Genomic DNA, 14,870 nt, shown 5'->3' with positions numbered 1-14,870 from the left:
GTATTTGTGACTGTACGTTGAAGGGCGTGTCCGTGGCGTGCCGTAAAAGTTGGCCATTTTGAATTCCGTGGTCTTGCATTTGAACGAACGAACTCCTAGGGAATTTATCGGATCTGCTTCAAAACTGGACAGTAGACTTGAAAAATGTTGCTGATTAAAAGTTGTATGATTTGTGACTGTACGTTGAAGGGTGTGTCCGTGGCGTGCCGTCAAATTTGGCCGTTGAAAGGCGTGTCAAAGTTATGTCATTTTCGGTGAATTTTTGCCTTGTATTTGAACGAACGGCTCATAGGGAACTTATTAGATCTGCTTCAAATTTGGACAGTACAATCAAGAGATGTTGCTAATTAAAATTTGTGCTATTTGCGACTGTACGTTGAAGGGCGTGTCCGTGGCATGCCGTCAAAGTTGGCCATTTTGAATCGAATGGGAAGCTGTGATGCCATTTCCGGCATTTCAGGGCTTCAATTTTAACTAACTCGTACAGATTTTATTGGATTGACTTCAAATTTGATCACTGCAATCTAGACATGTTGGTGATCAAAAGTTAATCGCTATGAAAGCATAAGTCTTTTGCACAGTGTCTGAAACACATGACAATGTAGAGCGGTCTCCCTCAGCTTCTAGCAATGAGGGTTTAGAAATGGGGCGACGTGGTGTGTCGTGGCGAAGCTGCAGCAGGCGACCGCCGAGCAGGCCACGACGTAGGGTGATGGCGAGGTCCCGTCCAATGCTGCTTGCAGCTTTAATTTATTTTGGTTTCTTTGCATGTGTGTGTTGCATGGGTTGTTACCAACATCTGGTGAAAATGTCATGACAACAGCACCTTTAGAAATATATTTACTGAGAAAAATGGTGTCTTATTTTACCCGCTGTATATATACATTTACACACGCATATATAGTCAATTTTATTTGTAGAGAGAGAGAGAGAGAGAGAGAAAATATTGTTGCAGTAATCCAGCCTTGAAGTAACAAATGTATGGATTAGTCTGTCTGTGATAGTATGTGTCTAATTTTTGTAATATTACATAAATGAAAGAAGGCAGTCCTAGAGGTCTGCTTTATGTGGGATTTAAATGACAAATCCTGATCAAAGATAACTCCAAGATTCCTGACAGTGGTGCTAGAGGCCAAGTTAATGCCATCTAGAGTAACTATATCTTTAGACAGTGAGTCTCTAAGGTTTTTGGGGCCAAGAACAAGAACTTTGGATTTTTCTGAGTTTAACATCAGAAAATTGCAGGTCATCCAGGACTTTATGTCCTTAAGACATGTTTGTAATTTAGGTAATTGATTAATTTCATCGTGCTTGATTGATAGATATAACTGTATCATCTGCATAACAGTGAAAGTTAATGGAGTGATTTCTAATAATGTTGCCTAAAGGGAGCATATATAAAGTAAATAGTATTGGTCCAAGTACAGAACCTTGTGGAACTCCATGACTAACTATATATATATATATATATATATATATATATATATATATATATATATATATATATACATTTACACACAAACTATTAACTTTTACTTCCTATAGTCTCTAAAAGTAGAACAGGAGCCAGAGCCTTCAGTTACCAAGCTCCTCTCCTGTGGAACCAGCTTCAAGTTGTGGTTCGGGAGGCAGACACCCTCACCACATTCAAGAGTAGGCTTAAGACATTCCTCTTTGATAAAGCTTATAGTTAGGGCTGGATCAGGTGAGTCCTGAACCAGCTCATGGTGGTACTGTTGGGTCTCTGTAATTAATCTTATTAAGAGTTCGGTCTAGACCTGCTCTATTTGAAAAGTGTCCTGAGATAACTTCTGTTATGAATTGGCGCTATACAAATAAAATTGAATTGAATTGAAAATGTTTATATTCACTGTATATGTTTGTATATGTATATAATGTGTGTGTGTGTGTGTGTGTGTGTGTGTGTGTGTGTGTGTGCGTGCGTGTGTGCGTGCGTGCGCAGGGAGTGTGCAGCTGATCCGACCTGTGTTCTGTGTATGCAGTGTTTCCTGGGCAGCGTTCACAAAGAGCATCGATACAGGGTGAGTACACACACACACACACAGACACACACAGACACACTCACAGTCCTCATGTCTGTGTCGTGGTTTGCCTCGTCTTCAAATCCCACAGAGAGTGGGTACATAACCACAGCAGTACGGACACATGTCAATGACAAACTACTGCACAGAAAAAAAAACACCAGCAGACCTGAAGAAATATTACATCTGAAAATTAATTGCCCCAATCAGCCAGTCAGCTAATCAGCTGCTGAGATATCATCCATATAGCTGATTATTAATGCTAATGTTGCTAATTGTCCAACATATGCAGGTTAGCATCAGTCAGTGTAACTGCTGGAGACCCAGACTGAACATTTGTAACAGAAAACTCTGAGTCCACGTTGCTGTAAGTTGACTAATATCAGGAATGTAGTAGTGGACCTGAGTCAGGCTGAACCGGGTTCCTGTGTGGTCTTCATGATGATCTGTGTCAGCAGGAAGTGACGATGCTGCAAGTCAAAGATCAGCTGCACAGAGAGTCTGCAACACATTTGAGCTGGGAGTCGGTCTGCTGTATGTGATAAACTTGTTTTCATCAATTTTATAAAATTTTATTTTAATAAAAACAAAATATGTTACGCTACAATGACGGAGACCTGCAACAACTGGAGGTACTGGTGTCTCTTTACTCAACCGGATAACTGGACTACAGTAATATAATAAACTGAATATGTGTTCAGTATTGGACTATATATACAATATAAATAACTGTCAGAGGACTATTATTAACACAGTGTGGCAGTAATATGTTTAGTCTGATCCGAAGAAGAAGCAGGAGAAGACACTGACTGTGTGGAGACATTTATGGTTCTTGGAAATACTACTTACTGTCTCTGTGCTAGAGACCAGCTACCCCGGTTCTTTTACGTGGCGCTCTGTAAACACCACGCCATCTGAAACGCTTTCCGCTTTAGTGAGGACAGAATGAGGTGAATGGACTCCCTGACAATCGGACACAGGTTCACTGCGCTGGCTAGCTAACAACTGGTAGTGAAACAGCCAGCTCGTAATGAAATAAACAGTGAAACTGACAGCTGGAGGTGCCATAAAGTAAGAGTGTGTGTGTGTGTGTGTGTGTGTGTGTGTGTGTGTGTGTGTGTGTGTGTGTGTGTGTGTGTGTGTGTGTGTGTGTGTGTGTGTGTGTGTGTGTGTGTGTGTGTGTGTGTTAGATGACTACGTCTGGAGGAGGAGGTTTCTGTGACTGTGGAGATGCTGAAGCCTGGAAGAAGGGTCCTTACTGCCAGAAACACACTCCTACAGACAACAACAGAGACACTGAGGAGGTCTGTCTGCAGTGTTACATATACAGTTCAGTTGTATTTGTAAAGTGTCAAACAGAAGTTAAGTTAGTTAGTCTTTTTTCACATAGAGCACTGGTTCCAGCCTGTTCTAACAATCAGTAAACTGGCTGTATGTTCAGTATATTTCATATTGATCATTATCAATAACTGCAGAGAACAGCTGATAAAATGAACAATGAACGCAAACAGTGAACTCAATAACTGCAGGAAGTTTGATTATTTCCTGTGAATATTGATCAGAGATGTCTTTTCCTGATATATTGATACATTCTCTGTCTGTATTCTGTATTTTTAGTATTTTAACAATCAGACTTAATATTCTTCTTTCTGACAGATTCACTGTTTTCTTCACATTGTTCTTTCCTCAGCTCTTTGGTTGGTTTCTAATGCAAGATGAGGCTGTTGATCAGAGACTGAAGCTCAGTCAGTGTACACTGTGATCACAGCTTCATTTATAATATACACTTTGATAAATATTAATTTACTTTAGTTTAATTTACATAAATAAACAAAATGCTGAGATATAGGCCAACTGTATATACAGTGGGTACAGAAAGTATTCAGACCCCTTTTAAATTTTTCACTCTTTGTTTCATTGCAGCCATTTGCTAAAATCAAAAAAGTTCATTTTATTTCTCATTAATGTACACTCAGCACCCCATTTTTTTGCAAATTTATTAAAAAAGAAAAACTGAAATATCACATGGTCATAAGTATTCAGACCCTTTGCTCAGTATTGAGTAGAAGCACCCTTTTGAGCTACTACAGCCATGAGTCTTCTTGGGAATGATGCAACAAGTTTTTCACACCTGGATTTGGGGATCCTCTGCCATTCTTCCTTGCAGATCCTCTCCAGTTCTGTCAGGTTGGATGGTGAACGTTGGTGGACAGCCATTTTCAGGTCTCTCCAGAGATGCTCAATTGGGTTTAGGTCAGGGCTCTGGCTGGGCCAGTCAAGAATGGTCACAGAGTTGTTCCGAAGCCACTCCTTTGTTATTTTAGCTGTGTGCTTAGGGTTATTGTCTTGTTGGAAGGTGAACCTTCGGCCCAGTCTGAGGTCCTGAGCACTCTGGAAGAGGTTTTCTTCCAGGATATCTCTGTACTTGGCTGCATTCATCTTTCCTTCAATTGCAACCAGTCGTCCTGTCCCTGCAGCTGAAAAACATCCCCATAGCCTGATGCTGCCACCACCATGTTTCACTGTTGGGATTGTATTGGGCAGGTGATGAGCAGTGCCTGGTTTTCTCCACACATACCGCTTAGAATTAACGCCAAAAAGTTCAATCTTGGTCTCATCAGACCAGAGGATCTTATTTCTCATAGTCTGGGAGTCCTTCATGTGTTTTTTGGCAAACTCTATGCAGGCTTTCATATGTCTTGCACTGAGGAGAGGCTTCCGTCGGGCCACTCTGCCATAAAGCCCCGACTGGTGCAGGGCTGCAGTGATAGTTGACTATGTGGAACTTTCTCCCATCTCCCTACTGCATCTCTGGAGCTCAGCCACAGTGATCTTTGGGTTCTTCTTTACCTCTCTCACCAAGGCTCTTCTCCCACGATTGCTCAGTTTGGCTGGACGGCCAGGTCTAGGAAGAGTTCTTGTCGTCCCAAACTTCTTCCATTTAAGGATTATGGAGGCCACTGTGCTCTTAGGAACCTTGAGTGCTGCAGAAATTCTTTTGTAACCTTGGCCAGATCTGTGCCTTGCCACAATTCTGTCTCTGAGCTCTTTGGGCAGTTCCTTCGACCTCACGATTCTCATTTGCTCTGACATGCACTGTGAGCTGTAAGGTCTTATATAGACAGGTGTGTGCCTTTCCTAATCAAGTCCAATCAGTTTAATTAAACACAGCTAGACTCCAATGAAGGAGCAGGACCATCTCAAGGAGGATCAGAAGAAATGGACAGCATGTGAGTTAAATATGAGTGTCACAGCAAAGGGTCTGAATACTTATGACCATGTGATATTTCAGTCTTTCTTTTTTAATAAACTTGCAAAAATTTCTACATTTCTGTTTTTTTCTGTCAAGATGGGGTGCTGAGTGTACATTAATGAGAAATAAAATGAACTTTTTTGATTTTAGCAAATAGCTGCAATGAAACAAAGAGTGAAAATTTTAAAGGGGTCTGAATACTTTCCGTACCCACTGTATGTTTAACTCCTACACCTCACAATGCCCATAAAACTGTGTCAATCCCCAGGTTGGGAACTAATGATCACTCTACAGTATTGTACATTGATTAACATTCATTAAAGTGCTGTTTGTCCCTCCAGGATCCTGTAGCTCAGCTTCCAGCTGATATGGTTGCCCGTAGTTACAGCATCTTCTCCATCATCCTGAGGTACGCTGTGGACATGCTGACCTGGGACCAGGAGGACCAGCTACCTGCAGGACTGGAGCCCCCGTATGTACACACAGACCAGATCCTGCTGTAGCAGGGTCCCAGTACTGCGTGTACTGCGTGTACTGCGTGTACTGCAGTACTGCGTGTACTGATACTCTGTATTCTGTGGTACTGCATGTACTGATACTGTGTACTCTGTGTTTTCAGGGCGAGAGGAGACACCTACTACTGCATGTTGTTCAATGATGAAGTCCATACATATGAACAGGTTATCTACACGCTGCAGAAAGCGGTCAACTGCAGTCAGAAAGAGGCTGTCAGCTTCGCCACCACCGTGGACAGAGACGTCAGTACTTCATTATATTGCAGTACTCTCATTATATACTATAGTACTCTCATTATATATTGTGTGTGTGTGTGTGTGTGTGTGTGTGTGTGTGTGTGTGTGTGTGTGTGTGTGTGTGTGTGTGTGTGTGCGCGCTCACGTGTGCGTGTGTGTGCAGGGCAGGAAGTCAGTGCGATACGGAGATTTCCAGTTCTGTGAACAGGCCAAGTCTGTTATAGTGGTGAGTGTCTTCCCTTCATATTGACCTGACTGCTAACATATTTAGCATACAGTCAGCTGCAACCCAGCAATGCTGAATAATGTTATCCGACACTGGTTACCCCGCAACCCCAGTGGTTAACGCCAGCTAGCTTCAACCATATTATTATTATTATATCATTAATAGTATGTTAGGGCAGCAAAGCATGGATTCAGCCTCCGTTTGCTAATATTATCTAGTTGTTTGTGGATAGTTGAGGGGTCAAATAAACTTGATTTAAAACCCTCTCCGCCTCTGTCTCTCCCTCTGTCTGTCTGTCTCCCTCTCTCTCTCCTGTGGTCAGAGAAACACCAGTCGTCAGTCGAAGCCTCTCAGGGTGGAGGTGATGCACTCGTCTGTTGTTGCTCATCAGTGTTTCGCTCTGAAGGCTCTCAGCTGGTTGGGACAGATCATCCAGTACTCTGGTACGTCTGGACTTTATTACCCATATACCCTCTGTTAGTGAGTGTTTACATAGAGTCGTACTCTGGAAACCAACTCCCACAGGAGGGCTGGACTTCTAACAAGCTAGCGAAAAACAGCAGCTTTCAGAAAGGAGGATCATTGATGCAATTTGAAGTCAGTGAAGAGCGAGGGATTGGTTCCTTTGCAGTGGGGCTGAACGCACTCTCTCTCTGTGTTGTGTTTCAGATGGTCTGAGAAGGATCCTGTGTCAGGTGGGTCTGCAGATAGGACCTGAGGGAGAAAACTCCTCGCTGGTGGACCAGCTGATGCTCAACGACTCCAAGATGTGGAAAGGTAAGGACACACACCTCAGCTTCTATATATAGATATAGAGAGAGAGAGAGTGAGAGAGTGAGAGTGAGTATATATGTGTATACAGTATATGTATGTAGAGATGCACCAATACCACTGTTGTAAATGTAAGTACAAGTACTTACATTTGGGTACTTTCTAACAATGACTTTAAAAATGTTTTATTTCCATTAGATGTTCCTTACTGTCGGCTGTTACTAATTAAATGTTGTTGTAAAAGTTAATTAAAATATCTCCAAACTGCTGATGTTGCTCCTCTGCCGGCCTGCTCAGTAACAAGAGGTTACGTAATGTCATGCTGCTGTAAAGTCAAATCGGGTGCAAATCTGTTTCAGTGCATCGCTATGTATGCTTGTGTGTATATGCCTGTACACCAATCAGCAATGACATTATGACCACTTGCCTCCCCCTTTTGCCGCCAAAACAGCCCTGACCCATCGAGGACTCCACTAGACCTCTAAAGGTATGCTGTTGTATCTGGCACCATCACGTTAGCAGCGGATCCTTTAAGTCCTGTACATGGTGAGGGGGGCCTCAATGGTTCGGACTTGTTTGTCCCACAGAAGCTCGATTGGATTGAGATCTGGGGGTTCAGAAGACAGAGTCAACACCTTGAACTTGTTGTTCCTCAAACTGGTCCTGAACCATTTCTGCTTTGTGGCGCATTATCCTGCTGAAAGAGGCCATCAGGGAAAACTGTTTCCATACAGTCAACATGGTCTGCAACTGTGCTTAGCTAGGTGCTACGTGTCAAAGTAACATCCACATGAATGGCAGGACCCAAGTTTCCCAGCAGAACATCACCCAGGGCATTACACTGCCTCCACCGGCTCGCCTTCTTCCCATAATGCATTCTGGTGCCATGTCTTCTCCAGTTAGCAACTCCATCCACAAGATGTAAAAGAAAATGTGGTTCATCACCTTCTTCCATTGCTCCATGGTCCAGTTCTGATGCTCACATTGTAGGTGGACAGTGGACAGGGGTCAGTATGGACTCCCTGACTGGTCCCAGACCAACAGACTGCTCTGCACTGTGTTCTGACCCCTTTCTATCAGAACCAGCATGGACTGTTTCAGCAGTTTGAGCTACAGTAGCTCGTCTGTTGGATCAGACCACACGGGCCAGCCTTCACTCCCCACCTGCATCAATGTGCCTCGGCCCCCCATGACCCTGTCTCTGGTTCTGTTCCTTCCTTGGACCACTTTTGATAGGTACTGACCTCTGCAGACCTGGAACCCCCCACAAGAGCTGCAGGTTTGGAGATGTTCTGACCCAGTCGTCCATCACAATGTGGTTCTTGTCAAAGTGGATCAGATCCTCATGCTGCCCATTTTTCCTGCTTCTAACACATCAACTCTGTGGACCAAATGTTTACTTGCTGCCTGATATATAGCTCCCACTGATAGGAGCCCTGATAACCAGATAATCAGTGTTATCCACTGGCAGTGCTCATAATGTTATGGCTGATTGGTGTATATGCTTCCTGCTGAACATAAACAGTAAACTAATGCAGTGATGCTGTCTGTGTCTCTCTGTCTGTAGGAGCGAGGAACATCTACCACCAGCTGCTGATGAACAGCCTCCTCATGGACCTCAAATACAAGAAGATCTTTGCCATCCAGTTCGCCAAGGTAACACACCCGATCAACACACCTGATCAATACACCTGTACTATAATCAGCTCAGAGTATCCCACAATGCACGACAGCCTGCTGCTTTCCATCAGTCCTGTGGTTTCATGATTGTATAAAGACTCAGCTCAACCATAAACACGTACAGCAGTAATATTAATATAATTGTGTGAGTGTAGATATCATTAGTCTCAGTGGTACCTCCTGTGTTTACTATTTCTGTCAAAAAGCCTGCTGGAAAAGGTCTATTCTGACCTCTTTAACTGTAATCTGTGTTTGTTATCCTGGGGTGGCCCAGATTGGCCTCCGGTCCCTGAGAGCAGCAGGATGTGACATCATCAGGTCACCAGCAGAGCAGCATCTGCACGATAAATTCTTTAGTTCAAACACTGAACCTGAGAAAATCTTTCTGTTCATCTGTAGCTCTCTGCCTTTAGATTAGAGTTGCACTGATGGTTTTCAGTCAGTACAATAGCCAATTATTGGTTGCTGCTTCTCTTGACCTGATACTGATACAATAACCAATAATTACCTGCTTCTCATGACTTGATACCAACAACTGATAATGTCACATTTTTGTATTTTAAAAAGAAGTTGATGAGCTATAGTTTATGCTCACCTGAGGGTAATAAAGAATGAGATTAATATTCCACAGCTCTGAGCTAACATTGCTATTGTTAACAACAACAAACGATCTGACTCTTCAAATGTTCATTTGTTTCATAAACAACTTCACCAACATACTTTGGCTTTCATAAAACAAAGTTTGAGACACTGTCATAAGAATTAAACATAGTTATTATCAGCTGTAATTTATTTATCGGAATAATACACAATATAAATTTCCCATTATTGCGATAATAACCGTGCATCCTACTTTAGACGAGTGTGTCACAAGATGTATCTGATGGGACATGAGACGACTTCAGTAAGTGTGTGTAAATGATAAAAAGTCGATAGACATTGGTAACCAGTGAGGAGCTGTTGGATAGACATTTGTAACCAGTGAGGAGGTGTTGGGTAGACATTTGTAACCAGTGAGGAGGTGTTGGGTAGACATTGGTAACCAGTGATGGGGTGTTGGGTAGACATTGGTAACCAGTGATGGGGTGTTGGGTAGACATTGGTAACCAGTGAGGAGGTGTTGGATAGACATTTGTACCCAGTAAGGAGGTGTTGGGTAGACATTTGTACCTAGTAAGGAGGCGTTGGGTAGACATTGGTAACCAGTGAGGAGATGTTGGGTAGACATTTGTAACCAGTGATGAGGTGTTGGATAGACATTGATAACCAGCAAAGGGGTGTTGGGAAGACATTGGTAACCAGCGAGGGGGTGTTGGGTAGACATTGGTAACCAGCAAGGTGGTGTTGGGTAGACATTGGTAACCAGCGAAGGAATGTTGGGTAGACATTCTTCATTGTAGGATTAGGTCAAAATAAACTTGGTTGGGCAGGGGTCGGGGGTGTCGGCCCTGCACCAGCGACCTCTGACCCAGAGGTGAAATGTCGTCCCCCCTCTAGAACTACAGACGCCTTCAGACAGATTTTATGGAGGACGACCACGAGCGAGTGGTATCAGTGACCTCACTGTCTGTTCAGCTCTTCACTGTCCCGACCATGGTGAGTACTTCTCCTCCTCCTCCTCTGCACCTCCACACACCTGTCTCTCTCTCTCTGCCTGTCTCTCTCTCCTGCTGGTAGAGTTATGAGCGCTTGCAGAGCGACTATGTGAGAGACGACCACCACCGTGAGTTCTCCATCACTGACCTGTCAGTACAAATATTCACCGTCCCGTCACTGGTGAGTTTAGTCTGAACGTGTATGTTGGAGGTGAGAAATAAAGACTCACTACAGCTTTCACTGCTTCTTTTTTAATTCAATTATCAAACATTGTCACGTCTTTGTCATTTAGTAAGTCACAGTCAACAATGTCTTGAGATAAAGAAACATTCCTTCTGTCGCAGTCCTCCATCAAGTTCTACCAGTCTGAAAACTGTACTACAGTTCACACACTTGTCATCTGTTTGTGTTCAGGCCCGGATGCTGATGGTGGAGGAGAACCTGATGACGACCATCATCAGGACGTTTGTGGATCACCTTCGTCACAGAGACCTGCAGGGACGCTTTCAGTTCGACCGCTACACTGCCCAGCAGGCCTTCAAGTTTGGACGAGTCCAGAGCCTCATCGGAGACCTCAAGTTAGGACCAGTTTATGTACCAGTTTATATACCAGTTTATACACCAGTTTACACACAAGTTTGATTTGCACCAGTAGCAACGTGTGTGTGTGTGTGTGTGTGTGTGTGTGTGTGTGTGTGTGTGTGTGTGTGTGTGTGTGTGTGTGTGTGTGTGTGTGTGTGTGTGTGTGTGGGCATGTGTGCATGTGTGCGTGTGCGCGCAGGTACGTCCTGATCAGTCGTCCTTCTGAGTGGAGCGATCTGCTCAGACTGAAGTTTCTAGAAGGTCTCGACGCTTTTCTGGAGCTGCTCAAGTGTATGCAGGTAGCACACACCTGGAGACACGCCCAGTCCTCCCCCACTGGGAGCATTTTATGGATGATTATATAAATAAAATTGAATTGACAGTAAGACTGTGGACATATATGACAGCCTTGTGTTGTAACTGTAAAAATGGGATATGTCTTAAAGGGTTTAGTGCAGAGAGCTACAGTTTAACTCAGACATGTCTGTTTAGGCAACTGCTTTGTGCATAGCAAGCGACAGGTGCAGCCTGTCTCTCAGCCTGAATCTGTCCGTCTGTCTCAGGGTATGGACCCGGTGGTGAGACAGGTGGGGCAGCACATAGAGATGGAGCCTGAGTGGGAGGCAGCATTCACTCTGCAGATGAAACTGACTCACATCATCTCCATGATCCAGGAGTGGTGCTCCACTGATGTGAGGCTGTGTACTACTACTGCAAACAGATACTACATACTCATTATTTACTGATTGTTCATTATTGATTATATATTGATCCAGTGTATATTGATCCTTATTGTTTACTGATTGTTATTGTTTGGTGGTTCATTATTGATTACTGATTAATCATTATTCATTGTCTTTTTGTGTGTGTGTCAGGAGCGCGTGCTCATCGAGGCCTACAGGAAGTGTCTGAGTGCGCTCAGTCACTGTCACAGCGGCCTTCCAGACGGTGAGCAGCCAATCAGCTTGAGTCTGGCCGGTCACTGTGTGGAGACGTTCAGGTACCAGGTGTCTCAGGACAAAGTGTCCATACACCTGCCGGTGTGCAGACTGTTGGCAGGTAAACACACACACACACACGTATATTACAAATAACATATATATATTGCATATTACAAGTAGGAAGGAGGAAGAGAAGACCTTCCTCACATCAGTATGTTGTTTGTTCCTCAGGACTCCATGTTCTCCTCAGCAGGACAGAGGTCGCCTCTCGTTTCCCTGAACAGCTTCCTCTGGTCAGTGTCTGTCCGTCCATTTTAAGGCAGCATGTCTCATACATCCACATATATAAACATGGATGACATACAGCTCTACAATAACTCTCTCTTTCCCCCCCTGGTGGCTGACTGCAGTATAGACTTTCTCTCTCTATCTCCTCCTGGTGGCTGACTGCAGTATAGACTCTCTATCTCTGCCTGGTGGCTGACTGCAGTATAGACGCTCTCTCTATCTCCCCCTGGTGGCTGACTGCAGTACAGACTATCTCTCTCTCTATCTCCGCCTGGTGGCTGACTGCAGTATAGACTCTCTCTCTCTATCTCCCCCTGGTGGCTGACTGCAGTATAGAAACAGTATATACAAACCCAACCCCTATTCAATACTGCAAAGACTCTGGCTCTGAATGGAGAAAGATGGCAACAGCACTACTAATATTGATCAGAATGTATTGATAATGTCTCAATAACAAGCTCCTGGCAGTAACGTCAGCAGGTTCACCTGTGCAACACTTTTATAAACTGATGCGGATCAATACAATTCAATTAAATTTTATTTGTATAGCGCCAGTTCATAACAGAAGTTATCTCAGTAGCAACAACTACACTGATAGTAGTGACTGATGAGGATGAACATGACAACAGCAACGATGGGGGACAATGAGTAGTGACAACAGCAACAACAGTAACCGTAGCAATAATAATACTTATAATAATAATAATTATAATAATAATAATTAAAGCTGCAAGCAGCGTTGGGCGGGACCTCGCACTCCACGCAACTCGGGGTGCGCTGCGGACGCGTCGCGTGCCGTCGTAACACGTGCGGACCACAACACGAAAATGTCACGTACATCAACTCAAAATCGCCGCGCAGCGCTTACCACCTGTTGCTGGAAGGTGGCGCTATTGCTATGTCTTAATATTGTCATGTAGACAAGTTCAGGGCGGGACTGTTGTAACACATGTGAAGTGTCATTGAGATTGGACCACGTACGCTGAAGTTATGAGGACGTGTTCAGGGCGAGACTGTTACAGAATATATGAAGTTCACTGGAGATTGGACATTGCACACTGAAGTTATGAGTGGCATTTCATGGCGAATCCGCTGAATTTGACAAGTCGTCACTGGCACGGTCATTTCACGTAACGCAGCACAAAATCGCCATGCAGCACATACTTCCTGTTGCCAGTAGGTGGCGCTATCACTATGTCTGAATATTGTCATGTAGACGTGTTCAGGGTGGGACTTATAAAACACGTGAAGTTTCATTGAGATTGGATCATGTACGCTGAAGTTATGAGGACGTGTTCAGGGTGGGACTGTACACTGAGGTGGAGTACTATCTGTTTATGGTGACTGGTCGAAATTCAACGCAACGCCACGGGCACGCCGTTTGACGGAATGTCGTAAATAGCACAACTTTAAATCATGAATGTCTTTAGATTGCGCTGATTAAATTTGAAGTAGATCCGATAAATTCCCTAGGAGGAGTTCGTTCAAATACAAGGCGAAAAATCACAGAAAATGAGCACAGAATTTAAAATGGCTGAGTTTGATGCCAAGCCACGGACACGCCGTTTGACGGAATGTCGTAAATAGCACAACTTTTAATCATGAATGTCTTTAGATTGCGCTGATTAAATTTGAAGTAGATCCGATAAATTCCCTAGGAGGAGTTTGTTCAAATACAAGGCGAAAAATCACAGAAAATGAGCACAGAATGCAAAATGGCTGACTTTGATGGCAAGCCACAGACACGCCGTTTGATGGAATGTCGTAAATAGCACAACTTTTAATCATGAATGTCTTTAGATTGCGCTGATTAAATTTGAAGTAGATCCGATAAATTGCCTAGGAGGAGTTCGTTCAAATACAACGCGAAAAATCACAGAAAATGACCAAAAAACTCTAAATGGCTGACTTTGATGCCACGCCACGGACACGCCCTTCAACGTACATGCACAAATAGCACAACCTTTAATCAGCACCATGTTTTGACTGTACTCACAAATTTTGAAGCAGATCTGATAAATTCCCTAGGAGGAGTTCGTTCAAATAAAACGCGAAAAGTTCGCCTAAAGTGAAAATGAAAATCAAAATGGCCGACTTCCTGTGGGGTTTGGAGTATGGGTCCAAGAGGCTTTTTTGTACGTCCCAGCATGTTACACGTGCTTACCGAGTTTCGTACATATCGGTGAAACGTGGCGCCGGGGCTTCTGTTTTTTTATCCTGTAGGGGGCGCTACACACATGACGAACACGATATTTGGTATGTGAGCTTCAGGCACTACTCTACACGTGCCCTGTGAATTTCATATTAATAACTATTATGGTATTCGCACAGTGATTTACCATGCCAAAAGAGCGCCACCTAGTGGCGTATTTTGTTTTTCCTTTTTAAGGGAGCCTCAGGGAGCCAGGGGGAAGCATCATACCAAGTTTCATCTTAATCACATATACCGTTGTAGAGATATAAACTTCTTAATTTTAAAGAGCGCCACCTAGTGGAAATGGCCTGAAATTGAGCACGATGCTTAAGGAAGACATGTGGAACTATGGACCCAAGTTTGGTGTCAATCGGACATACCAATGTGGAGAAATGGTCCACTTCCTTTTTTGACGAAAAATCTACAGGAAGTTGGAATTTTATAGCGTGCTTATTTTTTTAAATTTCAAAAATGTTCAAATTAGCCTTTTTGCCAGGGCAGTCCCCAGGTAGTAGGGGAAAATTTCGTGCAAATCGGAAAAAGCA

At 43.6% G+C, this 14,870-nt stretch overlaps 2 protein-coding genes and 1 long non-coding RNA gene across 11 annotated transcripts in view; 2 read left to right on the top strand and 1 right to left on the bottom strand.

Annotated features, from left to right (window-relative positions):
* The window catches only part of LOC127361227 (uncharacterized), a 36,839-nt gene extending 34,981 nt beyond the window's left edge, over positions 1 to 1,858 (top strand). For all 3 annotated transcript variants that reach the window (XM_051395705.1, XM_051395708.1, XM_051395706.1), the window contains one exon: positions 1,556 to 1,858. The gene's annotated coding sequence lies outside the window, so the exon portion shown is untranslated. The remainder of the gene's footprint in view (positions 1 to 1,555) is intronic.
* LOC127361258 (uncharacterized) overlaps positions 1 to 14,870 on the bottom strand; it is a 76,224-nt gene that overhangs the window by 4,999 nt on the left and 56,355 nt on the right. The window lies entirely within an intron of this gene.
* Positions 1 to 14,870, top strand: part of ubr2 (ubiquitin protein ligase E3 component n-recognin 2) — a 47,519-nt gene that overhangs the window by 3,781 nt on the left and 28,868 nt on the right. For 2 of the 7 annotated variants that reach the window (XM_051395634.1, XM_051395635.1), the window contains exons 3-17: positions 1,964 to 2,042; positions 3,233 to 3,346; positions 5,637 to 5,767; positions 5,915 to 6,053; positions 6,211 to 6,273; positions 6,596 to 6,716; positions 6,943 to 7,050; positions 8,612 to 8,700; positions 10,222 to 10,320; positions 10,402 to 10,500; positions 10,735 to 10,898; positions 11,102 to 11,201; positions 11,442 to 11,594; positions 11,778 to 11,961; positions 12,075 to 12,136. In XM_051395634.1, coding sequence (XP_051251594.1) covers positions 1,964 to 2,042; positions 3,233 to 3,346; positions 5,637 to 5,767; positions 5,915 to 6,053; positions 6,211 to 6,273; positions 6,596 to 6,716; positions 6,943 to 7,050; positions 8,612 to 8,700; positions 10,222 to 10,320; positions 10,402 to 10,500; positions 10,735 to 10,898; positions 11,102 to 11,201; positions 11,442 to 11,594; positions 11,778 to 11,961; positions 12,075 to 12,136 — 1,705 coding nt within the window. The remainder of the gene's footprint in view (positions 1 to 1,963; positions 2,043 to 3,232; positions 3,347 to 5,636; positions 5,768 to 5,914; positions 6,054 to 6,210; positions 6,274 to 6,595; positions 6,717 to 6,942; positions 7,051 to 8,611; positions 8,701 to 10,221; positions 10,321 to 10,401; positions 10,501 to 10,734; positions 10,899 to 11,101; positions 11,202 to 11,441; positions 11,595 to 11,777; positions 11,962 to 12,074; positions 12,137 to 14,870) is intronic. The other 5 variants (XM_051395636.1, XM_051395641.1, XM_051395637.1 and 2 more) reach the window with 5 other exon arrangements.

This window comes from Dicentrarchus labrax, unplaced genomic scaffold (genome assembly GCF_905237075.1).
Source record: "Dicentrarchus labrax unplaced genomic scaffold, dlabrax2021, whole genome shotgun sequence".
Classification (NCBI taxonomy): domain Eukaryota; kingdom Metazoa; phylum Chordata; class Actinopteri; family Moronidae; genus Dicentrarchus; species Dicentrarchus labrax.
Note: the sequence above shows the minus strand (reverse complement) of the source record. Positions and strands in the feature narration are given on the sequence as shown.